Source organism: Urocitellus parryii, chromosome 1 (genome assembly GCF_045843805.1).
Source record: "Urocitellus parryii isolate mUroPar1 chromosome 1, mUroPar1.hap1, whole genome shotgun sequence".
Taxonomy (NCBI): domain Eukaryota; kingdom Metazoa; phylum Chordata; class Mammalia; order Rodentia; family Sciuridae; genus Urocitellus; species Urocitellus parryii.
Window position 1 is genome coordinate 89,318,061 of NC_135531.1, and position 25,435 is coordinate 89,343,495.

The window sequence follows — 25,435 nt, forward strand, 5'->3', positions numbered from 1 at the left end:
GCTTTCCAGATAGCAAAGGAAATGTACTCATCTCTATTGTGAGCCTGTAGCTGCTCTGTTCTCATTTGATCCTGAATTACCTTGTTTCATTCTATGTTTCACTAGTAAGAAACCTCGAGTACGCACTTAGTTGGATTTTTGCATCCGTTACACAGCAGACATGAGGGGAACATTTCCATATTTTGTGGTTATGTCCCTTTGCATTTGGTGAGACACTGCTATCTTTGGTACTTCCTGTGAATGACACTACCAGCAGCCAAATATGAGACTTCTCATCTCTGCATTCTTATAGGTCTACAGTTTTAACATAGGCTCATGTTGGCTTGATCTCTAGCACTTTTTGTATGTGAAGAGGTAAGGAGCCCTAGGGTATTTCCTAGAGGGTCTGACTTGGTGATAGACAATCTAAGGTTTATTTAAGAGGAGACTGGAGAGAAGAAGGGGAAAAAAAAGGTGTAGGTCAGCTTTACTTCCCAGCCTACAGACATATTTTTTCTTATCACTTAGCCTAATATTCTGTAAAGTATTCAAACAGTGAGTAAGCAATGCCTGCTTATTATCTGAAGGCCAAGGTTTTCATTCATAGATTATGCCCTAAATATACTACTCCATTCACCTGAAGTTGTGGCCCAAAGGAAGTAGCATGTTTTGAAAATGTGACAAAATTTTGCTTACTCTTGAGTTGAAGGTGTATCTGAACTACTTTTAGATTGAAATCAGGAGTACAGTTTTATGGGGGACCAGAGGACAACCATCTACATTGGTGATGTGAGAAGGTAATTAGGACAACTAAAGTGTATGTAGTTGTCTAGCATAGTATTACTCAGAGGAAAGTCCTAACAGTGAAATTCCATAAATAAAACACTGCAGTGAGTGAAAACTCATTCCAATCAAGAGTAATGCATTTGGCACCCTCAGAAGTTGCATGCCAGAATATCAATTGAGTGTATATGTGTGGGTCTGTTTCTGGATCCTCTCCATTCTATTCAATTAAGCCACTGTGTTGTTGACAGTATCAAACTACTGTAGCTTTATGGTAAGATTTTAAATCAGATTACGGTGTTCATCTTAAAATAAGAGAATATTTGCATTTCCATATGTATTTTTGAATTAGCTTGTTTACTTCTACAAAGATGTTTGGTATAATTTGGAAATACATTAAATTTACAGAGACTATATAATGTTATATTTATTTTTAGGCATTATTTTCCTAATCGTATATTAATCTTTTATCCTGCAACCTCGTTAGATACCAAATTGAGAGCTTTTCTTTAAAAAAAATCTGCAAATGGATAGTTTTAGTACTTTTCTGGTATCTGAAATCAGACATCAAAGAATAGGATATCCAGAACAGTTTTGTATAGAAGTGGTACAAGCAGGAATCTTTGCCTTAATCTCAAGGGGAAAATAACTTAATTTGCTAACATATTTGCTAATAAAGGACTAAAGTTTTGTATATGCCCCTTGTCAGGCAGAAGAAGTTATTTTTATGTTGTGCCAAGGATCGCACCTCGCACATGCTAGGCTCTACCGCTGAGCCACAATCCAGAAAGTTATTTAATCTTTGCTTTTTATCATTCTCTTCAATAATTTTTCCACTATAGTGTAGTAATTAACATTGGTTACTTTTCAAATGTTAAACCAACCTTTTGTTAGGAAAATAACAGTGGTGACCAACTAGGATTTTTTATGTCTTGATTTATTTAGAAAAAAATTTGTAGTTGGACAGAATGTCTTTATGTGGTGCTAAGGATCTAACCCATTGTCTCTCATATGCTAGGCAAATGCACTGAAACTGAGCTCCAGCCCCTGTTGGAGTTCTGTAGAGATCCCTCTATATTTTTTCATATAGTTGTAGATGGACACAATGTCTTTATTCTGGGAAGAAAGACATGGTTTTTATTGGAGTTTTAATCACTAGTACTGGTACTACTGTCTTATATTACTCTGTACCTAGAACCTACCTTCAGGGGAAAGCTGCTAGGAGAGGCTGCAGAGGGACAGAAAACTCAGTCCCATGTAGTTGCCTTTGAAAGTTCCTACTACACTCCAGACTCTTCAAAGTAATACAGGTAGAGTCTCGAGTTATTTTTTGTAGTTCAACTGGCGGTTTTAGGTGTGATCAACAGAAGTACAGAGTGAGTTTACATTGCCAAGTCAGAATAGAAGCTGTGGAATGTAAATTTTGAAGACATGCTGAACTTAAGAAATATGTGATACTGCTTGTCCTCTTCAAAACAAATTTATATAATACTAATTGAGCTAGATTCCCTGAGTCAAATACATCCAGAACTTCTGAACAATTCTCCAACCATTCACTTTATTAATGATACATTTAATGTATAATAATTCTGTTATAGAAATACGGAATAGAGTTTCTCTGAGGATGAAGGGTAAAGAGAGAGGAGTCCATAAATCAAACTTAAAGAAATAATGTACATCCTAATTTGAAATTGGTCTACAAACATTACCTTTACGGATCCCTCTTTCTACAAAAAATCTCCATACCTAAGATAAATGAACTCAGTCTCAACAGAGATAAGGCCTTATGACTTTTATTCATTGACAGAGAATAATGTAGAAACTTAGTAAAAGTTTTACAAAATGAAATCCTTAACATGCAACTATTATTGATTTTATCTTTGGAAGCATGCTTTTGCATATGTACCTTTTGTAGTCCTGAGTTTTCAGGTGCTGGCCACATTTCCTTTGTAAGCAAAACACTCTTAAAGACTTTCTGTGAAGTGATTTATGCATACTGTTTCAGGACCTCTTGTAACAGTAGCAGCAATACATAGGAGATACTGAGCCACATGTTATATGCTGGTACTTTACAAACATTGTTGCACTCAACCCTGCTAGATTATATTTTTTAGATGAGTAAAATGAAGCTAGGACCACCATACTCTCCCCTATGGCTTCTCTCTGCCTCACTTGCTGCTCCTTTATTTAACCCTTCTCCAAGGCATGGCATGCCTTAGGGCCTAGTCCTTGAATGGTGCCTGTTCTCCCTCTACGTTCTAGGTGAAAACATTTTCCAATTCCATCAATTCAAACACCACCAAAAAGCCACAACTGTTGATCTCCAAATTCAACTCCACTGGGAAATGAGATATCTCAATGTGTACAAACCAGATCCACCTCTACACTGTTTTCTTAACTGCATATAATAAAATACATACTAAAACCAAAAAGGGAGAAAAAAATTATGAAGACCACTTGAATTACATAAAATTTTCTCATGTTAAAGTACTAAATCCAAGATCAAAAGTAAGCAGTTTAGGACATGTCTGACAACTCATTAACATTGGAACAGCAGCAAGAAATTAGGGGTCTAGGTTAAAGTTTCTTTTGTTCAAATTCAGGTTCAAAGAAGGGAGAATTGTGCTGCTACTTTCTGGAATTCAAGACAATCCATGTTTAACATTGTGGACACACCTACCTGTGGGGAAGGCTGGGAAGCATAACATAAAAACTTCAGGGCAAAATATTCAGCCTAAACGGAACTTCTGTATTGAAGTGAAAGCCCACTGACTCAAAGTCCATTTCTGCCTGTACCACACTCCTTGAATCTGATCCCACTGCTCCTCACTAGCCTATCTAAACCTCTTTCCCCTTAACAGTCAGCACTATGACACTTTTTTTTCTTTGTATGTGTGAATATATATATATATTTCTCTCCCACATGTTTACATAGATTTGATTATTGACTATCCTTCTTACTAGAATGAGACACAGCACTTTGGTTCACTTCCATATTCCCTCTGAAGAAAGAGCATAAATGAACAGGAGTCAGCTATGCAAATGGGTAGAGGAAATTTCAGGCAAAGGAAGAGCTAAGTGAGAAGGACCCATAGGAAGTAGAAACAAGTATTCTGAGTTTAGGGAATTTGTCCTGGGTTTGGAGACCAAAGATAGTAGTAGGACTGGAATGTATAGTAAATGAAAAAAGTTGAATAGGAGAGCACCAAGAACAGCTCATCAAGAAGGGTTTGCCTGTCCCAGACACAGTAGTGTTACCAGCCTCTGGCACCTCGGTCATGTCCAGCCTTTAGAAACTCCAGAATGGTATATTGAGGGCTACACAGTAGCTATTAGCCACATGCTGCCATTTAAATTTAATACATGAAAAGTATATAAAATGAAGAATTCAGTTTCTCAGTCACGTGAGCCACATTGCAAGTGTTTAGTGGCCACACATGGCTATTATCTCCATCACAGCAAGTTCTATTGGACAGTGAAGCCAGTCCAAGGAGACACAATGGTAGATTTACTTAGCCTTTCTGATTTTTCCCTTAACCTTAGAATCATGCTTTTCTATTTAAATGGAAATATATGTGATGCACAGAAAGCTAGCATGTGGCCTGTTCCATATGCAAATATTCTTGTAGATGATATTTTACCTATGACAGGAAACTTGGGAAGGACTGGTAAATCACAAGCTTTCTTAACCTCATTATAAATACATTGCAAATGTAAAAATGCAAAGTCTAGAAGTCATAAATGTGAAAGCGTCTTTCAATTTGTTTTAATAGGTGTTTTCTCTGTCTTATTATAATCTAGAGACCTTGCTGCAAGAAACTGCCTCGTAGGTGAAAATAATATTCTAAAAATCAGTGACTTTGGAATGTCTCGTCAAGAGGATGGTGGGGTATATTCATCTTCTGGCTTAAAGCAGATTCCCATTAAATGGACAGCACCAGAAGCTCTTAATTATGGTAAGAATAGACTTTTTTATTTTTTTGGTGGTAAAAATGGACTATCAGCACAAAACACTTACAGGTAATTATACAGGGGTATATAGCAAAATCCAAGTTGAGAACCAGCCCAATGCATAAATGTTCAGACCTTGCACTTCGACACGAGCACAAACTTAATTGAAATTATTGATCAGATTTCTAGATTAAAGATCGGTAGATCAAAAAAATTATAAGCACTTATGTTTCAAACAATTGAAACAGATTATACATAGAATAAAAGTGTTGTGGTAGCTCTGGGCCATTTATTTGAATGTTTTTAATTGGTCCAATAACTTCATGTACTTTTAAAATATTATGTCAGTCAATCCTTTAGTTTCTCTGGAACTTACATAAATCCTGAGGACAAAGATTGGAATTAAAAGTGATTTTTTTTAACTTGAATTTTTATGTGTCATTGTAATTAGAAAGTTTGTATTCTGGTTAGAATGAAATGGGGTAACAACTCATGAATTTAGCAAAAGAAAAAAGTGCTTTAAGTGAAATTAGAAGTTACATTTTTGGGGGCTGGGGATGTAGCTCAAGTGGTAGTGCGCTCGCCCGGGTTCGATCCTCAGCACCACATACAAACATGTTGTGTCCGCCGAAAACTAAAAAATACATTTTCAAAGAGAATTTTAACTTTTTTATTTAGGGAAGTAAGGTCTAAAACAATGGGTATAATGTCTTGAATAAGTAGTAACCTTCCATTTTCAATCAGCAAATCATGAAAATAATTTTTAACGCCTAGATTAAGCGGATAAAGGTTTTTAATAGGTGACATTCATGAAATTAAAGTGAAAAATTTAGTAGCATTTAATATAATTCAGTGTTGGGAAACAACTTCCTTTGTCTAGTTTCAAAACATTTTCTTCATTTCAAGATCATGTACCTATTTCCTCCCTCTCCTGTTACCTTTCTAGATATTTGAAATGATACAGACGGTCACATTGATTCTATTCCTCTTTTCATTTAGTATAATCCTTTTAAGGTTCATTCATTAGTACTTTTTTCCAACATAATATTTCATTCTGTGCATATACCACAGTTTATTCATGCATTTGTGTATATTGGTGCAGTTTTCTCCTTTTGGCTATTGTAAATAGGTCTGTACATATCCAGTTATTCTGAGTACGTACTAGTGTGATCTGGAAAAAGTATGGTAATTCCTCGAGCAGTGAAAACTTTTGAATGTATACTGGCTGGGCTTAATCCAGATACCAGTCCTTACCCTTGGTTTGTCTTTCATTGTGAGAGCAAATAAGATTTCTGTGACCTTTTTAGTAATTGCAAGCCAATCCACGATTCCTCAGCACCCAGGGAAATGGCAGCCCTGCTAGTTTCCACAGTGGTTTTTGTCTTGGATGGTGGGGTTATATCACTAAAGTGAAGAATCACAGGGTAAAAGATTGTAATATTTTGCCCCCTAAAGCTTTATCACTAAAACCAAGCCCTGGTTGCCAGATAATCTATATTACACAGCCTTTTAAAAGTCCTCTTACTAGCACATGATTATGCCTCTCGATCACTGTATTTTAGGTGAATTGTAACTTAAGGAGGAGTACAAAGTTCTTGGATTGACAGTGAAGGACTTTCTTTTGGCAGTCTCCATATTTAGATCAGGAAGGAGTTTGTAGTATGTAATCCCATGGGGAAATTCCTGAGTCTTTAAGCCTCAGGCAGTCCTGGGAAATTGTGTTCTCAGATGTAGAATTACTGAAGATTGGCTCTAAATCCTTACTTTCAGAAGATTTTTTTTAAAAGTCCTTGGTACATTTTTCTGTTTGGTAAGGCTTCCCTACAGTCTGGCCTCAGTGATGAAACACTAACCCCACACTTCATTGGAGATATGGGCAGAGTACATGAAGAAAAAAAAAAAAAAACCCTCTGATCCAAGAAACCTTTCAAAAGGGTAGGCTTAAGGTATAGAATTAAACTGGTTTTTACTATTTTGTTATATAAGCCCTTCTCCTACCCTTATCTCTAGCTACATAATTTCCCTTTTTCAAGGCAAATGTACCTATCATATTTTCATCTTGTTCTCAAAGATTTCTTTGGCTTTGATTTGTGAATATCTTACCCAGCAATTTTTTTTTTTAAGTTGGAGGTGGATACAATACCTTTATTTTATGTATGTGGTGCTGAGGTTCGAACCCAGGGCCTCACACACTCAAAAAGAATGCTTTATCGCTGAGCCACAGCCCACCCCCAGCAATTTTTTAAAATGCAGAAATTATAACATGCTTGGACTGTGGGGCATTTATCACTACCATCCACAGTCACAAGATACTGTGGGCAAAGAGGATACTGATCTCCAATGAAGAAATAAAATCATGTATCAATTATCAGTCTCCCACTTGTCACCTGGTTATTTGGGGCTGATGTATCCTCTTTTAATTTGATTAATGTGATTTAACTCCAAAAGGCAGAGTTTTGAATAGAGAGTCCTGGATCTGTTACATCATTGACTGCATGATCTTGGCAAGCCTTCTACTACTCTGCATCTGTTTCCTACTTTGCAAGATGAAAATAATACCCTTTCTCTACATGCATATTGTGAAAATTAAGAGATAGAAAAGCATAAAGATACAACTAACTTGCTCTTATCCTTAAAATTATCCAGCAATACCAAGTTCAAAATCCAAAACTAGGTTGAACGTTTCCACTTCTGATCTTAGTTTACCTATAATATGCCTTTCTTGATACCCATCCATATATTATTTTACAAAATAAGATACTTTCATGAAAAATAAACTATTGGATCATCATAATAGTTGATTTGCAGATAAGAAAACTAACTATGCTGTTGGGTAGCAAGATTTATGTCCATAATTACCATCTACCAAGAGGAAAGCTGAAATAACATAGCCCGAACCTTTACTCAGTCCACTCAAAACAGATCAGTTAACACAGTGCAGGCAGACTCTCCTTTACTTCAAGAATATTCTTTATAGTAATTGTTTTAGAGGAGGGACAGAAACTGAAATCATTTCAAAAACCTTCTACATGTAATTGTGATGGTATGTGCCCTATACATAAAATTAAATATCTTGGGACAGTCTTGGAAGGGACCTTTCTGTTACCCTTCTTTGATTTCACATCCATCTTGTGTTGATTTATCTATATTTCCTGAAAGCTACCACATATGTTCTAAGAGCTTATCTTGGTGCACCTGTTTTACTGAGCTATTTTGACAAAACAAGGCACCATGTAATTTAAAGAAGTTGTTTTTATCAGTCAGCTATGTTAATTTCCACTCTTCAAAACAGTTTGCTGATAGAAAAATATATTTTCTGTAAATCAGAGAAAATGAGACCTTTAAGTATGTAAGAATATCTGTAAACAGTGATGAGTAAAAAATTGAAATTAAAGTTTTCTTATTGCTTTAGGTTTGTTTGCAATTTTAGTGGAAAGAAAATGATGCAGAAGACAAAATTGCAGAAATCCAACTTATTTAATCTCCTAGGCACTGATGTGTGTACATTTACATGTTTTTATATAAACCACCTCACTCATGACACTCCAGGAAAGTAAGCCTGCATGCTGGCTGAAATTTGCTCTTGGTGGGGAGAAGAGGGGGCAAGTGATTATTTGATGACATAACTAGTCCTGAAGTATAAAAAATAAAAGTGAAAAGAATAGAAGCACTAGCTCTTGAGGTCCTTTGGTGAGTTCAGTTATTATGTGACTGACATACATAACCAGAACCTGTCACCTCCTTGTCCCTGTCCCTCACCTGGTTATGGTTTGTTGTTCCCCTCCCAGGAAGATACAGTTCTGAGAGTGATGTATGGAGCTTTGGCATCCTGCTCTGGGAGACCTTCAGCTTAGGGATCTCTCCTTACCCTGGAATGACAAATCAACAAGCACGAGAGCAAGTGGAAAGAGGTGAGCCAGAGACCCAGAAGGGCAGGGTTCAAATCCAGCCTTGGGGGCAGCAGTGCCAATGGTGTTTCTCCTGGCCAGATTGCTGACAAAGAGGCTATTATGCTATTTAGGTGTGTAAGCAGAGAAAATGTAGTACATAATTCTGCTTTTGAATCCCATGGCTTTTATATAACGAAACAGACACTTTGAAGTATCTTGATACTTTAAAAGTAGAAAACAAGCTGTTTCTCCACCCCTTCTCTGCTTGGCATGAAGTTGTAGTGCCGTACCATTCAATGTCTTCCGTGAAAACAGGTTACTATTCCCAGCCTATTATTTTTTTATTCCATACCAAATAAATCTACTTAAAAATATTACAAAGTACAATGCTGTCTGTCTTCAAGAACTGGAGAATTTTATAACACTTCTGAAGAAATCCTGGGGCGGGAAGGCTTCCAGACCAGAGCTATAGCATCACCAAAAACTAGTTATTCCCAGCAGGCACTACTGTCATCCACAGCTTCCTCAAAGAGATGTTGTTGAGATTCAGTAATGTACCCTGGCCTGAGGCTGCCCAGGGGACAGGGCTGAGAACCTCCCTCTCCCACACTGGCAGAGTCACACATATGAGCAACACTTCCAGACAGCAGCTTATGACTCATTCATTTTTCCTTCACTCTTAGGGGCAGAGATGAGCTTTTAAACACTAACAACTAAAATATGCATTTGTAGTATATCTTCTTGACCATGTTTTTTGAACTAAGTATTAGTGGCTGTGTAATACTGATTTCTCTATGGCCCATGAGGAGGGAGAATGTACTCTGAAATGGATTTTTTGTTTCTATTATAATACCTACAACATAAGGTACTAAAATTCACAAAATGCATATACCCTGTGTGAGAAATGAGAATGGACTTAAGAAATGAATGCTTTGTTCTCTTGGGTCTTTAGGATACCGGATGTCAGCCCCTCAAAACTGTCCAGAGGAAATTTCTAAAATTATGATGAAGTGTTGGGATTATAATCCTGAAAACCGTCCTACATTCAGTGAACTTCAGAAAGAGCTTACCATCATCAAAAGGAAAATCACATAGTCACAGTGCCAAGCTCAGCCTTCAAGACTGTCCTCCAGCAGATTAATACTGTTGTTCTTGTTAATGATGAGTTTATACCATATTGCTGGCAACCATCCTGTAAGGTTATTATTTTTTTTTAACTTTAAACTATGTGAAATGCAGATTTATCCAAGAAATAGTCCTACCAAGGCCTTTTTTGGCTAACCAAGCGATCCTGCCATTTCAGACCACTGTAGATAGAAAAGCACAGGTTTTAAACATGTGAAAAATTAAAAAAAAAAAAAACCTGTCTTTTTCACACCTAGGACCACTGATGTTTCTCAAAGATTTTCTACATCACGCACAGTTTGTGGGCTACTGTCCTATGCCACAGACCCTACTCAGTTGGTGCTATCAGTTTTCACATTCCAAACACAGCTGGCTTTCTACTCTGTCAAGGTGAGAGTCTGTCTGTAAATAGACACTTGTAGGGGGAATTATTTGGAATGCCCATGAGTGTGGGGTTTTTTGTTTGAGTTTTGACAGAAATAAGCCCAGTAAGAATCATCATGCTCCTCTACTGTCAATTCCCTCAGTCTGAATATGAACTGTCCTTAGAGCACCCAATTAAAGGATGTTAGATTGCTGGGACAGCAAGAAGTGTAACCAGGAAGGTAGTCTGGGGTAAGAGCAGCTAGAGTGATGCTCAAATTAAAGGAAAATGTAAAGGCATGTTTTATAAACCCATGCATGTCCTTTTTAATGTTGTCTGAATTCACCAAAAAGGCCCCAGGAGTCCACAGAGTCCTCTTAATGGCAAGAAAAATTTTCAAAGCTCTACCGGGTACAAGTCCATAAAAGTGACGGTTAAGTATCTTCCTCATAGAAGGGTCATTCCCCCCAGTAGTACCGTTTCCAGAGCTGTCAGAAGTCATGGTTCTAGATCAGTAGTGTGTAGACATACACAAATATTTGTGAAGTACAAGACGGGTGTGAATTAGATAGTTCAGAAATCAAATGAGTACTAATAAGAAAGCCCTGATCTTTCCACTTTTCTTCATTTACCCTTATGCTTCCTAGATATCTTCAGTAGCTGACAGGTGTGCAAGCACAGTGCTCAAAATGTACCAGCATTAAAACTAGGATTCTATTGAGGTGAATCTCATTGCATTCAGGCAACTTACCCCCCCCCACACACACACACACCTATATGTAGGATATGGTAATGGTGGCCTGGAAGTCTTTTATAAGTGCTTGAGGCTGTGTCCAGATATATATATCACCTTAGGATTATTGGGAAGAGGTTAAGAGAACATTCCTTTCTCACTATTTGCTGCCTGTGAATACCATTGTGCAGAACTCAAAAGAATGACTTGTGTCCATTGCAAATATCCTTGCAAATTTTGTACCCTTTCAGTGATTAGTACATTCAGACCAAAATGAAGGAATAAATTTGCCTTTAACGTTACAAAACAACTTCTTTTTAATCAGCATGGTTCTCCCTAAGGTCAAATATAAGAACATGGAACTTTCTTTTGATAGTATATACCATGATAAACCACAGACTCGTGCATTAAGTAGACAAGACATTTCTACCCCTTTCCGTACTTCCAAGTGAATCTGTTTTTAATTTTTTTTTTAAATAGCCAGACCCTGTTCATTTAGGCCTCAACACTAAGCTCTCAGCAAGGAGAGAGAATAATGGCTCTGACTTTAATTTTGTGAACAAAACCCAAAGCTTAATCCCTGCATTCTGGAGTAAAGAATGAACATGGTATTGGTATTTCACTCACTCAGGCTGTTAGAATTTGCAATTCACATCATAACTGTTTAAATTAAAAAAGCTTTTCAAAACATCATGACATCTGCAGCATTTAAATTCTATTTTATTCCTTGTCCTGAAGCAGGCTGTGGTACAGTTCAAGATTAATAACTCATTGGGAGTCTTTCAGGATCATATCAGTTGTATAGAATATTAAATTTAATATAGGCTCATGAATTAAGAAAAGCTTATGCAAACATTTTTTACTGTTAATTTTGTTATGCTTGAAGCATAATTTATTCATCCCTTCTGTCACTGATAATTATTGGAATTATGTACTTTAGGAGGCTAATCCATACCCAGAAAGCACACGAATACTGTTCTGAATTTGCAAGTTGATTCAGGGGGAAAAGAAGGTTCAGAAATTCGCCAAATCCTGTGAATTGTTTAGTAAGAAAATAGTTGTAACCAAAATTGCCAGTGGTCTGAATGCGACTCTGGTCATAAATCTTTGTTATATGCAACTCTTAGATGATCCATTGATATCAGTAGTCTATAGCTCCCTTCTTAAGTCCTTAAATGCATTAATCCATGATGGGAGGTGTGGTAAGGACAGGCAGTCTGTTACCTGCACTATCGACCTGGAATCACCAAGGAGTCTTGTTGGGGATTTTTTTTTTAAATCACCATTTATTATTAATCTGAATGCTAAAATTTTATATTCCATGTAATCAAAGTTATATCTGAAAGCCAACATTATTTTTCTTCTGGGAAAATAAATAATATTGGGTTTTAAGTTCTCAGAAAGATTTTATTTCAGCTTCTCCTGCCACAACGTTCCTACTGAAAAAGACATTTATTTCTCTTCTCAAATTTATATTGGCGAGGTTGTAGCTCAGTGGTAGAGTACTTGAAGCCTCACATGCGTGAGGCCCTGGGTTGGATCCTCACCACCATATGAAGATATTGTGTCCATCCACAACTAAGAACATTCTTTAAAAAAAAATATGGGCAGTATAGTGTTCCCCATCCATACTTCACCAATTTCAATATTAAAAGATTTCTTAGCTGATCAGCATACACAGGAGCCTACTTGTGTCAGGTGTTATTCAGGATTACTTAGAAGACAAAATGTCATTGAAATAGTTCTGTTTTCCTGACCTTTACTTCAGTTTCACCATATAGTTTTAAAACGTTTAATTAGTACCACTAAAATAACTTGAAAGCCATTTTTGTGAAGCCAGGGTATGTAAAGTGTTCTAATTGTAACATAATAGAGTACCTTGTAAACAAAAATTAGAATGCATGACAACTGAACCACAGTGACATACAACATATGAGTTACACCACTTGAGATGCTTTAAGACTGCATCTGAACAGATTTCCTAGTATGTTTCATGTATACTATTTACCTGAAATCATCAAGGAGCCTTGGTGGGGGCTTTTTTTTTAAGCACCATTTATTACCAATCTGAAAGCTGAAATAATTTTATATTCCATATAGTCAAAGTGGCTGTGTGTCCTCTACAGTAGGATTGATATCTGAGAAGAGTTGCCTCAAAGCTCTTTTTACACACTCCCTTTGTCTCACCAGTGATATTAGATGTTTCTCATCAACAGAACTGGTTGTCCTGTGTATTCCGAGTCATGGAAACATCAGCATGTAAGAAGTCAGTCCTTTCACTAAACAGAAAAATTAAAAGACCGTGTTTTCTTTATTAATATCTCAAGGGGAATCAAAGATTTTGTATGAAAAGGAGATAATATTTCCATTATAGTACTAAGTTAGCATGAAAGTTTGCTATTAAAGTGTTCTCTTGTTACTGACTTGCTTATACATACCAGAAGTGTTTCATTAAAGATTTTTCCTCTGGTTTTGGTTAGTATTTGGACAAGATGTGAAACTATCATCATTTGGGGAAATCCAGTACTATGTTCATTTCTGCAAAGATTTAAAAAGTCAGGATTTCACATACCAAAATTACCTACTTGAAGGAGTTAGTGATAGATTTAAAGTCCCATAAAATTCTTAAAAAAAAAATGCCCTAATATACAAGCTACATATCTTTGCCATAGTTTGGTACCCCTCAAAAACCATCTTGCTTCCTTATACTGATTCAAAGATTAAACTCTGAATCAGTAAATATAGGCATTAAGAATCACTTAGCTACACTCCGATTCCTGGGTGGTAGAAAAAGCCTGCTGTACTAAATTCTCAGTCATTTTACTTCTGCATAGTTTAAAGAGCAGGGGCTGCAGACTGTTGCTCAGGTGCTGAGGCAAGTGTATCCTAAGAGGTTGAGGTTACTTATGGAGAGTACAACAAATATATGGGCAAGGTCACTAGGGAGCCTGAGGAAAGCAAGGCCAGGAAGCCAGATCCTTTCCTACAGAAAATAAAGATCTCTGCAGCCAAAAAAAAAAAAAAAAAAAAAAAAAAAAAAGCAAGAGAGGTCACCTGACGGTGTGGGCCTTTGCAGAAGCAAACCAAATAACCTCCCTCGTATTCAGAGTAATTTCATGTCCCCTGGTCAGATTATCCCGTGCTGGGTGGCATTCTCGTTGTCCTCCCACCTAGTGGATTTGGTAACATGTGTTCAAACATCTCAAGGAGGGTTGTGGCTCAGTGGTAGAGTGCTCGCCTAGCACGTGTGAGGCCCTGAGTTTGATCTTCAGCATCAAATAATACCTTTTTATTTGTATGTCCAACTACAACTAAAAAATAAGTACTTAAAAAATATATCAAGGAAATCATCCCATGTCATCTTTACATTTGTTAATTTTAGTCTTTCTTAAGCACACTGATTATTCACACTTAATAAAAACCTTTGTTTGCAATGGAGCTTAACCTGGGCTCAAGTCTCTCGTAAGTGGCAGCTCAATCACATCTACCCTGCTTCACCTCTTGATCCAGGTAAATTAAGTGGCTCCTAGAGTGACCCACAAAGGACCTTGCCCTGCTGAGCTGTACTTTGGGTAAACCAAGAATTCAGCAGGGAAACAGGAAAAGTTAAGTAGCCATGTCCCTCATCTTTTACCCATAGCATTTATGTGAAAACAATCTTGGAAGCATCCTAAAGCCAGTCAGAGCGCAGCATGGGTAAAGTAAGAGACAGAGAAAGATAGATGTAGGAAGGAAGGTTGAAAGGAGATAAAGGGCGGCAACCAAGGACCAATACAGGATGACTCCAAGGCCAATCTTCCAACAAATCACTACTGTCACCAAGGGAAGCCAGTCCCCAGATGGGGGCTGAGGGACTTCCTGCTGCAGGTTATTAAACACTGTATGCCTCTCAGGTCTCTAACACTTTCTTAAAGAAAAACCCATACTCAGTTTGGTACCCTTTATGTGTACACTATTTTGTGGCTCTGTGTCCTCTCAAGTAGGATTGATATCTGACAAGAGCTGCCTCAGATTTTTTTTTTTTTTTTTTTTTTTTTTTTTTTACAAATTCCCTTTGTCACACCAGTGATATTTTAGATATTTTAGATGTTTCTCATCAATAGAACTGGTTGTCCACAGTAGTGTTCTGAGTCATGGAAAGAGCAGTGTATAGGAAGTCAGAGTCCTTTCACAAAACAGAATACTGCAAAATAAAAGACCATGCAAATCTTGGGAAGTAGCTGCAGTTGAATCATAGCGACCCTTGGCTGTTTCCTAAGGCTGTAGACATAGTGGTTCATCCCATTACCCAAGCAGTGGGCAGCTGAGAGTGTACACAGCTAGGAGAGCCAGCAATTCGAGAAAATTGCTGTGAAAGTTCCCATTTTTATTTATGAAAAAGTATCCTACAGGTGTGCTTTGTGACAAGGCACATTCAGCATCCCTCCTTGCCAGAGACCCTCTTTGAACCCCAAATGAGAATATTTGGGATTCACTCAGAAGTGATTCCAAACTTTTTTTTTTTTTTTTTTTTGAGGGGAGGGTGTACTGGGGATTTAGCCCAGGGGCAATTTATCACTGAGCCACATCCCAGGGTCTAAGTTGCTGAGGCTGACCTCAAACTTGCAATCCTCCTGCCTCAGTCTCTCAAGTCACCGAGATTACAAGTGTGTGCCACCATATTTTACTGAAATCTTGAATTTGTGAACATTATCATCGAGGCAATATGTAAGTGTTCTCAGAGTAATAAGTGTTAAATGATAGAAATGACCCTAGAGGCTGCATTTATTTCTCCTCAGCTTTCTTTGTTCAGGAACCTTTTCTTGAACATCTGCCTTGTCAGGTGCAATAAATACTAAGAGGAGCTCATTTTTCTGGTATTTGTTATTGACTTACGGTTAGTATTTCCTTTTCTCATCGTCTGTTTCTCAGCCTTTTGCTTTACCAAAATAGAAAAGCCTTTATCCTCAACTTGCTTTGAATGTCATAATTTGTCTTGACCAAAAGAGTTTCAGGTACTCAGGACCCCTTGACTTATGGGGAACTCCCAGGTTTCTATGTACCAAGCCTGGACACTTGCTCAGTATGTGAGTGGCACCCTTGCATTCCCAGCTTAGAATAAAGATGACCTGGTTGTAGCCCTTGCTGGGGAGACAGGATGGTTAGGGTAGCAGATGTGAGATGAAAGGCATTTTCAGTAGAGGCTCTTGGGAGAGTTCCTTGGGATAATGATTATTTTGAGTGGGTGTGTCCAGAGACATAGACTTTAACTTGGGCAAGTAAGTGATGACTGTCCTCCACCCCAAGGAAATATTGAAAAACGAACAATACTTACTTCATCTTAAACCCCTATGTGTATTTGATTCTTTTATTCTATTTTATGGCAGTTTTTTGTTTATATTCCTCATAAAGCAAATGTCTAAAAGTACTTTAGTTGCATAGTGTTAAATAATTTTTCATACCTTCAGAAAAAGGGAGATAATATGAATACTTAAGTTCAAAACAAACCAGTCTATCCATAAATACAGACCCCAAAGCACCACTGTATTAAAACATCAGGTCTGTTCTACAGTTCACCAAAGTAGTTCTTTTCCCAAAATGCCAAACCTCAAACCTTTTTCCTATATGCTGGAAACATCTTTCATATCAGAATAAGCACATTATAAATGCCACCCAAAGCAGATTCTAAAATGACATGTGAAACTAGATTTACAACTGTATCCACCAAAGCAGATAACAAACACTACCCTTTTGTTTTCAGTTAAAATACTCATACAGAACTATGACCACTTAGTCAATTCACCCCATCACAGGACATCAGACCTTATTTTGAAAGCCTAGGTCACATATCAGTGGAAAATGTCAGCAATGTTCTGAACAAGACAGGATAAATGTAAGATGGCCATAAGAAAGAAATCCCAATTCCCACTTCTGAGCAGCGAAAAATCTGAGCATGAAAAAAGAAATTGCATGCGAGTCCAAACTATTAATGTCTTCCTCATGTAGTTCTTGTCAAATAATAGAGCCTCATGTTCTTTGAGGTGCTTAAACAAACTTTATAAAGAAAAAAAAAACCTAAATTTTCCTCAGGAGCAGTCCTGATCTCTGACCTGGATTCAGAACCTTGGGGGGCTGGGCTGGGGTTGTGACTCAGTGGTAGAACACTTGTGTAGAATATGTGAGGCACTGGGTTCCATCCTCAGCACCACATATAAAGTTATTGCGTCCATTTACAACTAAAAAATGTTGTAACCTTGGTTACTGAAAGGGAATCTGTTTTTACTGGGATTATGTGTAAGAAGACCATTCTGACCGTCGACCGACTTATCCATGCTTTTATTTTTAAACCTATAAAACAAAGTGGGAGCAGAATCAAACACCATTGTATGTAGGAATTTTTCTTACAAATAATTTAACTTGGTAGAAATAAGCTTACCTGACTACTCTTAAGAAACCCTAGATTGGTATACACAAATGTGGAGGGCCTGTGCCAAGAGCCAGGCTTGATAAGGCTCTGGATTTCTCTCCTAACCCAAAGGACAGCAGATTTTATATTTGGGCTATAGGATGCAGTGCAGGCCCATTGCTGCTGGTTTTATTTCCCATGTTTTCACCACAAGTGTCCAATTCCTCCTCAGATTCTAGGCCTTTCCCACATACAGTGTACAAAATACATACTCTTTCTACTGGAATTCACAGTTTGGGGCTTTATGGGTCAAGGATATTGGTTCTATGACTTTGTTATAGGTTGTGTGTCTGTTTCTTGGTTTGGCTTCTTCTGGCATGTGCCCTAAAAGACTTGAACTGTTTTATTTGTAACCATATGACTGCATAGGGTTAAGGAAAACCAGATAAATACAAGTGCATGAAATCAAGTGACCCCAGTCCCATGAATAGCCCTGACTTCTCCAGAAACACAAGCAAATTGGAAGCAAAGACAAAACATACAAATGGTGCCCATACCATTAAACTGTGGGAGGCCACCCTCCAGCAGGCACTGCTATTCCTGACATAGACCCACAGCCAGTGGTTATAGCCACGTGGTTTTCTGAGTTGCTTTCTCTTTCCTTTACTGGAAGATGACGTAAGGGCGGTGAAGGGGGAGTTGGGTCTGCCCTCTGCCACCTGTGGTGTAGATTTCCATCTGTAGGCAGCATTTTGAGCAAAGCACTCCTATGGTTTACAAGATTCTTTCAGTGCCAATATATGATTATCTTGATGTCAGGTTAAAGCACCTTTAGCCTTTTTTGTTAGTTTAAAATAATATATTTTTGAAGTGGACAAAAGAAACACTGGAAATAAGGTGCTTCTTCTGGAAAGTTCAAGTGTAAAACAAGATCTCTGGTGGATTCATCTGGCTTTGTAAACAAGTCTGAAATGAATGGGAGCTAAATATATAAAGCATTTTATCATTTTTAACTCAGATCTGTATTTAACACTTATTTATTTGTTAGTTTTTACATTCAAAAGAAATACACTTTGAATTTTGGCTAACATGGTAGGATGTTTTTAAATTGTTTTCTACATTTTTAAAACACAATTTCATCATTTTTGTAAACTTAGGCCTTTTTTGAGTAGCCTCCTTTTCTTTCCAGTAGACCAATTACCACTCATGGATCTGCAGAACCTTTTTTTTTTTTTTTACTGTATTCTTATAATAAAATGTAAACTATTTGTAGCAAACTGTGCCTTGTCTTGTTTAATCTTTCCATCGTGTTTACATTTCTCTTCCATAGAAATATGCTCTAAGTAGAAGAAACGGAAGGCAAGATTTCCATGGTAACTGGCCTCCTAGGGATGTAATAGTACATAAAAATTATTAGCTTTCAGTTTCTCTGTAATTAAGCTTATAAGTTCTGATAATGGGTGTGTGCTGCTTATAGTCCAATCACTGTTTTGTTTAGAAATCAAAACTGCAATGTAGTTCAAGTTCAGTTCTCTGTGTGGATTGGCTATTGGCCAGATTTTCTTATATTTTTGAGCTTGGGGTTTTATTTTGTTTTTCAGAGGAGGATTTGTTTAGATATAACACAGGATTTAGGGGAGAAAGGTGGCTGAGAGGGATGTTTGAAAACAAGCTGCAGCGGCTACTAAAAGGTGTAGGTATGCATCCTTACCTGTCTCTGGTACAGAGCTGAGTGGTCACAGAGCCAAGATGCTTGACTTCCATGTAGCCACCAATCAATACCCTTCCTAAAACCGCATGCTGTCATTTACACAGATTTTGGGCAATGTACCAAATTTGATCATTTATTTACTTTCCCTGAATTAAACCAAGCTCTTTCCTCAACCCTGATCTTGGATTAGAAAAGTCAACCCCACACTGCCTCTGAAAAGCACAGGTGCTTAGTGTTTGTGGGACGACCTGCAAGCTTCTTAAGATAGGTAAAACGAACCCACACAATCCTCTTTGAGCCTCCTGCTTCTGCAATAACCTGACCAGACCTTTGTCCCTGGTCTCTTCTTTCTCACCATAGCTCTTAAATTTGGCACTCTCCTCAGCAGATTTCTGGCACAGAATCTCAGACAACCTGTGCTCTTATTGACTTCAATTAATTAGGACCAGATGTATCCATCACCAAGCAAGTTGGCCTATCTGAAATTCATTCCCTAGGATAAATGAACAGCATCCTTGAAATCCCCTGGAGCTCTTGTGGTGTTTAAAGTCCTGCACTTCACTGTGTACTCCCCCTCTAGCTGGTGATTTCTTCAGGCAAATGGTGGTGGTATTGCTTGAAGGATACACAGGTCAGAACTACATTTTATTAAAAATGTTTGGTGGCCCTTTAACTGGAAACTGAGTCAATAAAATGGTTTTTCAAATTCCCCAGATCTGATACACATGAACTGGCCAACAAACCTCGGTCAAACTCTTAAAAGTACACATAAATAAGGCTGATGGCATCTGGTGTTGTCACAAGCACCAAGGAGGTTGCTGGAAAAGTTGGCCTCTTCTCCCTCACTGGACATTCAATAAATTTAAATGAGCCATATCACTGCTAGTTCACAATTTTCCCCGTGAGATTGGATTAGTAGTAAGCATTTTCCCCTTTCTGGAAAGAGAAGGAAGCTTCCCATCACCTGCTCTCCCTTCCTAAAGAATCCCGATGTTTTCCAGGGGAACTCTCACTTTAGCAGAAGGTATGCTACTGATGGAGTAGTAATTTCAAGTCCCTATCTCCCACTACAGAAGCCAAGGAACCCACCCACAATCCTTTATTTGCCCAACTGGATCCTTTCTCCCAGGACTGAATCTTGAAGAACAGCAGAAAATATTCATCAGAGCAGAAGCCATTGCTTCCAAGAAAGTAGTGGTATAAATTCTGGTTCCCAGCTCTCCAGAACACCCTGGGTTACGTTCAATTCCAAACCTTGTTCTCTAGTCTCATTTTGACTTTGGAGCCACCCCCACCCCACCACCTATGGTCTTCTTAAGTCAATTTCCTTACACTTCAGTCTTCCACAGTCTGTTTCTGTACTTACAGCTAACAGTTATCTCCAAGGCCCCTTTAAGCTTTGAGATTATGATCTCCTAAGTCTCTCTGACCATTTGGAATACCTGAACACAAGTGCTATGCAGAGTATGTTCTGTTTTTTTGTGTCTTGGTGTGTGTGTCAGCTTTTTGTTTCTGTGATAAAATACCTGAGATAATCCACTTAGAAGAATGAAAAGTTTGTTGTGGCTCACAATTTGAGGTTCGTTCAGTCCATGGTCACTCGGCCTTGTTGCTTGAGCCTGTGGAGGCACAGTATATATCATACCAGGAGGGCATGGCAGAGGAGATCTTTTTACCTCACAGTGACCAGAAGGCAAAGAAACAGGACAAGTTGGGGTTCCAATATCCCATTTGAGAGCATGCCCCCAATAATCTAACTTTTTCCAGTACACCTCACCTCCCAATAATGGCATGGGCCTAGGACCAAGACTTTAACATATAAGCCTTTGGAGAACATTTTAAATCCAAACTACACCAAGTGGTTGTCAAAATTCAAGAGTGATTAGAAAAAGGAAGGCTCCCTAAAGGTTCAGTCATCTAATGTGCAGCTGATTATCTACACTAAGCCTTTTAATGTTTCCCTAGCCTAGGGCTTAGGTATTTCAAAATTACAAATGTTTCTTTTGTAGTCTCCCTGTGGTGACCAGTGGCACCATAAGATAGTGGTGTGATAAGGTCAATGGACTCAACATTGTGAGAGGCTAATTGATCTATCACAGCAATATAAATGCCAAGAATTAATAGAAAAATAAATGTCACAGGAAGCTGAGGTATTGACAACTTTGGAAGCCACTCTTTCCCAGCCTCCCCCCGCTAGTTTTCTACAGGCCTTAGACTTAATCCATATCCAGGAAGGCCTCTCCCTTTTCTGGAAAAAAAAAATGTTTCCTTCTTTACCCAAGTAAAAGCCAATAAATAATTCAATCCTGTTGAGTTTTCATCTCAAGCTAATTTCCAAGCAGCCCCTGGAGGCCCTTCCTTCTGCCTGCCCGTCTCTTCCTCATCCTTCTGCCAAATGTCAGGGAATCATATGACACAGTAATGTGGCAAGTGGGACCCTGAGGAACACACAGAGGATGCACGGGCCTTATGAGAGGCTGCAAGTTGGGCAGGAGGGGATTTGCTCATTGGTGTCCCATGCAGGCTCAGTCTTAGGGACTCTGAATAGTACAGACCCTGTCATAGTCAGTCCCAAACCCAGAAACCAGGTTTTTTCCACCTCCAGGGCTGCACACATCATTAGTCTTCCAAGGAATACCAGTCAGAGATGGAGCATATCATCTGTTATGGCTAAACTATTGTTATGCATCTCAAGCAAGTAGGGGGACTGCCATCTGCCCCAGCCAGGTTGGCCCCTAATTTTTTTTAATCAAACTAAATGTGACCTCTCCCATTTATAACTCCAATGCATACAGAAACTTAAAAAATAAGAGGCCAGATTTAGAGCACCATTTATCCTCTCCTGGCTTCGCTGATCTCTTCCCTTAGGCACACACAGCCTTTCTCCTGGTCTAAAATAAGAGTCCTGTATCAGTATACCCCCCAGTTTCTTACCACAAAGCAGATGTTCCATGAATTATAACCATTTGTCTATTTTAAACATGTATCCCTCAGATGCCACCTTGGCAATACCAGAGGTCACTTATAAGATTAAGCATAAGGGGAAAATTAGAAATAAAATCTAATTGTAAAGGGCAAGAGAGAAAGGAAATTAAACATCTGAAATTAATCACTGCAATTAGGCAATAAATTTCACTGAATTTTCTGACAACCAAAAGGAGTGTTTATACTAGAAAATGCAAAAAATAAATAAATAAATAAAAATTCATGAGATAAGCATGAGCTCATTCATGATCTTAATAAGTTGGGGTCAGAAGTGATTTTAGAACTGTTTATTATGATGAAACAAAAATCAAGGCAAGGTTCTCAACACTTTGACAGTGTCTGCAGACATTTTTGATTGTCACCAACTGGGGAGTAAAACGACTAGCATTTAGTGGGTACAGTATAGATTTTTTGCTAAACATCCTACAACATCCAGGACAGAGCCTGGATAGTTAAAGAACTACCTGATCCAAAATGTCAACAGTACCACTGTTGAGAAGCCCCCAATAGTGGGCCCATCTGAATCTCCATCCAGGAGAAATTGAGACTTTTTTCCACTGGACAAATTTTAAAGGAACAGTGAAGGACAAAAATTAAGAGTGTGTTTCTTTTCCATAAGTTGACATGTTTGACAGAGTTTACACAGAGAAACAATCTGGAGGATCAACAAAGCCAAGAGTTAGTTCTTTAAAAATCATCCTCTAATGAGATTTACTAAGGGGAGAAAAAAAAAGAACTATATTAGGAATGCAAACGTAGATAAAATTAAAAGTTTAAAAAGAACCGAAGAATTCCTAGGGGAAAAAAATAATATATCCAAGAAAACTGAAGAAATACACATTTAGAATAGTTCTATAATGATTAAAGAAATGGAATCAGCATTTTAAAATCTTCCCACAGCATTGATCCCAGGGATTGGAGATCAAGTAATACAGAAAATATACAAATGTTTATAGCAGCCTTCTTTCATAATATCCCCAAACTGTAAACTATGTTCTTCAACACATAAAGCAAACTGTGGTCCATCCATATTATGAGCTAGTACCCAGCAATGAAAAGCTGTGAACTGCTGATACACAAGAAGCCTCAAGAAAAGTATGCTCAGCCATAAAAGCCAATGTCAAAAGGATACATATTGCATAATCTCATCACATATTAGTGATTACCAGGAACTAAGGATGGGGAAAGGAATGGGTGTGGCTGTGAAAGAGGGACCCAGTAGACTTGTGGTAATGGTATATTTCAGAATAACTACTATAGCAGTGGTTGCTCAGGGCTGCACAGGATCAAGTCACATAGAGCTATACAAATACACAAAGGAGCGCATGTATAACTAACAAAAGCTGAATAAACTCTGGATTGTACTAAAGTCTAATTCTTAAGCAAGGTCAGGGAAAACAAGCACAGAACCTTCCCTGTATGTTCCTTTAAGACCTCTTGACCATCTGTAACTGTTTCAAAGTAAGAATGTTAAAATCCTTCCACAAAAGCAATAGCAGACCTACAAATACAGGTGTAGAGGTGATGCAAAAAGCTTTAGAGAACAGATAGTGCCTTCTTGCAAGCTTTTCCAGGGAGGAGGAGGGTGAAGAGGGGAAGAAAGAAGACTCTCCAGTCAATTTAATGAGATAATATAACTTTGAAAGCAAAGTGCCAGGAAAGTACAAAAAAATTACAAGTTAATTTTATTCATGAATATAGATGAACCTTCCCTAAAGTAAAGAAAAACTAAATCCTTAAGTAATGAATAAAATATATAAAAATATAAATTTTAAATTAGTTTTATTCTAAGAATAAAAGAATGGTTCAATTTATAAGACATATTAATGAAAATTGTCACACTGAGAGAGCAAAACCTGAACAAAATTCTTCAGGCAGTCAAAAATTTAGAAAACAGAGGAGAAAAATGTAAGTTCTTTAAAGTCAAAGATATCTACAAAAACTCTACAGCAAACATTACACTTTATAGAGAAGCATTCCCTGTAAACTTAGGGTAAAAAAGGGAATCATCTACCACCATTTCTATTCAGCCTGTTACTGGACACCCTAACCAGTACACAAAGGCAGGATAAATAAGTAAACGATGTAATAATTGGAAAGAAAAAAATAAAACTATTATTCATGGGTGATATGACTATTCACATTTTGAACCCAAACTCACTAATAAGTGAACTGATGAGATTAATATAAAATAAATTATTACATTTCTATTCAGAGTAATTCATGATCTTTTCAATACCACTTCAATATTAGCAAAAATTATAAAGTATCCAGTAATAAACAATGTAATATACCCTTTATGAAAAGGGTTTTCAAACATTTAAGAAATATTCAGTACTGTATTGTAAAAATTCAAATTTTTCTAAAAATTGACTACAAATAAAATATAATTCTCTAATGTCCAATATTTATTTCATATAAATTAACAAAATGGCTCTAAAGCTTATATTTAAGAATGAAGTCTCAAGAATAGCAAATGTACTTCTAAAGAAAAATTAGGGGTACAAAGGTTGGACACTTGCCTTATGTGAGGATAGATCAGCAGAGACAAATATAGAAGTGGGCCTGAACACAGAGACTGGAAATAAACCCAAACATAGACAAACACTTGATATATTGCAAAGGTGGCCCTACAGATCATTGATGGAAAGATGGACTTCTCATTATATGGCAGAAGGAGATTAGGTTGTCCATATGAGAAAAAAAAGATAATAAATACCTGATTCACACTCTACGTAAGAAAAAAAGAAAGCCAGGTAGATTAAAAGCTTAAATACTAAAAGCAAAACATTAAAACTTTTAGAAGAAAATATAGATATCTTTATAACATGGGAGCAGGGGACTGCTTCTTATACAAGACCCAAAGGAAAATATTACTCAACTACATTAAAACTAAATACTTCAGTTTGTCAAAGGACATCATAAAGAACGTGAAAAGAAACTGGAAGACACATTAATAGTACATGTAATTGGCAAAGAATTAACAATGGATAATATATAAAGAATCCTACATATCAAAATGAAACGACAACCCAAAGGAAAAATGGAACCCATTTTATAGAGAGGAAAGATGAATGGTTCATAAATAGATTTAAAATATTCAACCTCATTGGTAATCAGGGAAATGTAAATTGAAAGAATTGCCTATAATTTGATGTCTTCAATGCTAGCAGAATTAAAAACATGGATAACACTAAGCATAGACAAAGATGTAGAAGGAAGAGTAGTTTTCACAATGACTCAGCACTGGGTTTCCTGGATGCACGTCTGAGGTAAACACTTGCACAGGTGTTCCAGGAGAAACTGTAATCCAACTTATTAATGGGAAAAAAAGAAAAATGAAATGCTCATCAACAGGAGAATGGTAAAGTGAATTGTGATATCCTCTCATAGTGAATACTACAGTGAAAATTAATGAGAAGCATTCAAAGCTTTGAGCTGAATGAACCTGAACAATAAAATTTTAGATGGTCCTAATTTTTGTTGATTATGTGGGAAACAAGGAAATGTCACTCTTGCTCTAAATGTT

At 37.4% G+C, this 25,435-nt stretch overlaps 1 protein-coding gene across 1 annotated transcript in view; it reads left to right on the plus strand.

Annotated features, from left to right (window-relative positions):
* The window catches only part of Fer (FER tyrosine kinase), a 414,004-nt gene extending 401,925 nt beyond the window's left edge, over positions 1–12,079 (plus strand). The window contains exons 18-20 of the mRNA XM_026391317.2: positions 4,564–4,718; positions 8,502–8,624; positions 9,556–12,079. Of these exons, the coding sequence (XP_026247102.1) occupies positions 4,564–4,718; positions 8,502–8,624; positions 9,556–9,698 (421 nt within the window). The 3' untranslated portion in view covers positions 9,699–12,079. The remainder of the gene's footprint in view (positions 1–4,563; positions 4,719–8,501; positions 8,625–9,555) is intronic.
* Positions 12,080–25,435: the final 13,356 nt, after the last annotated feature.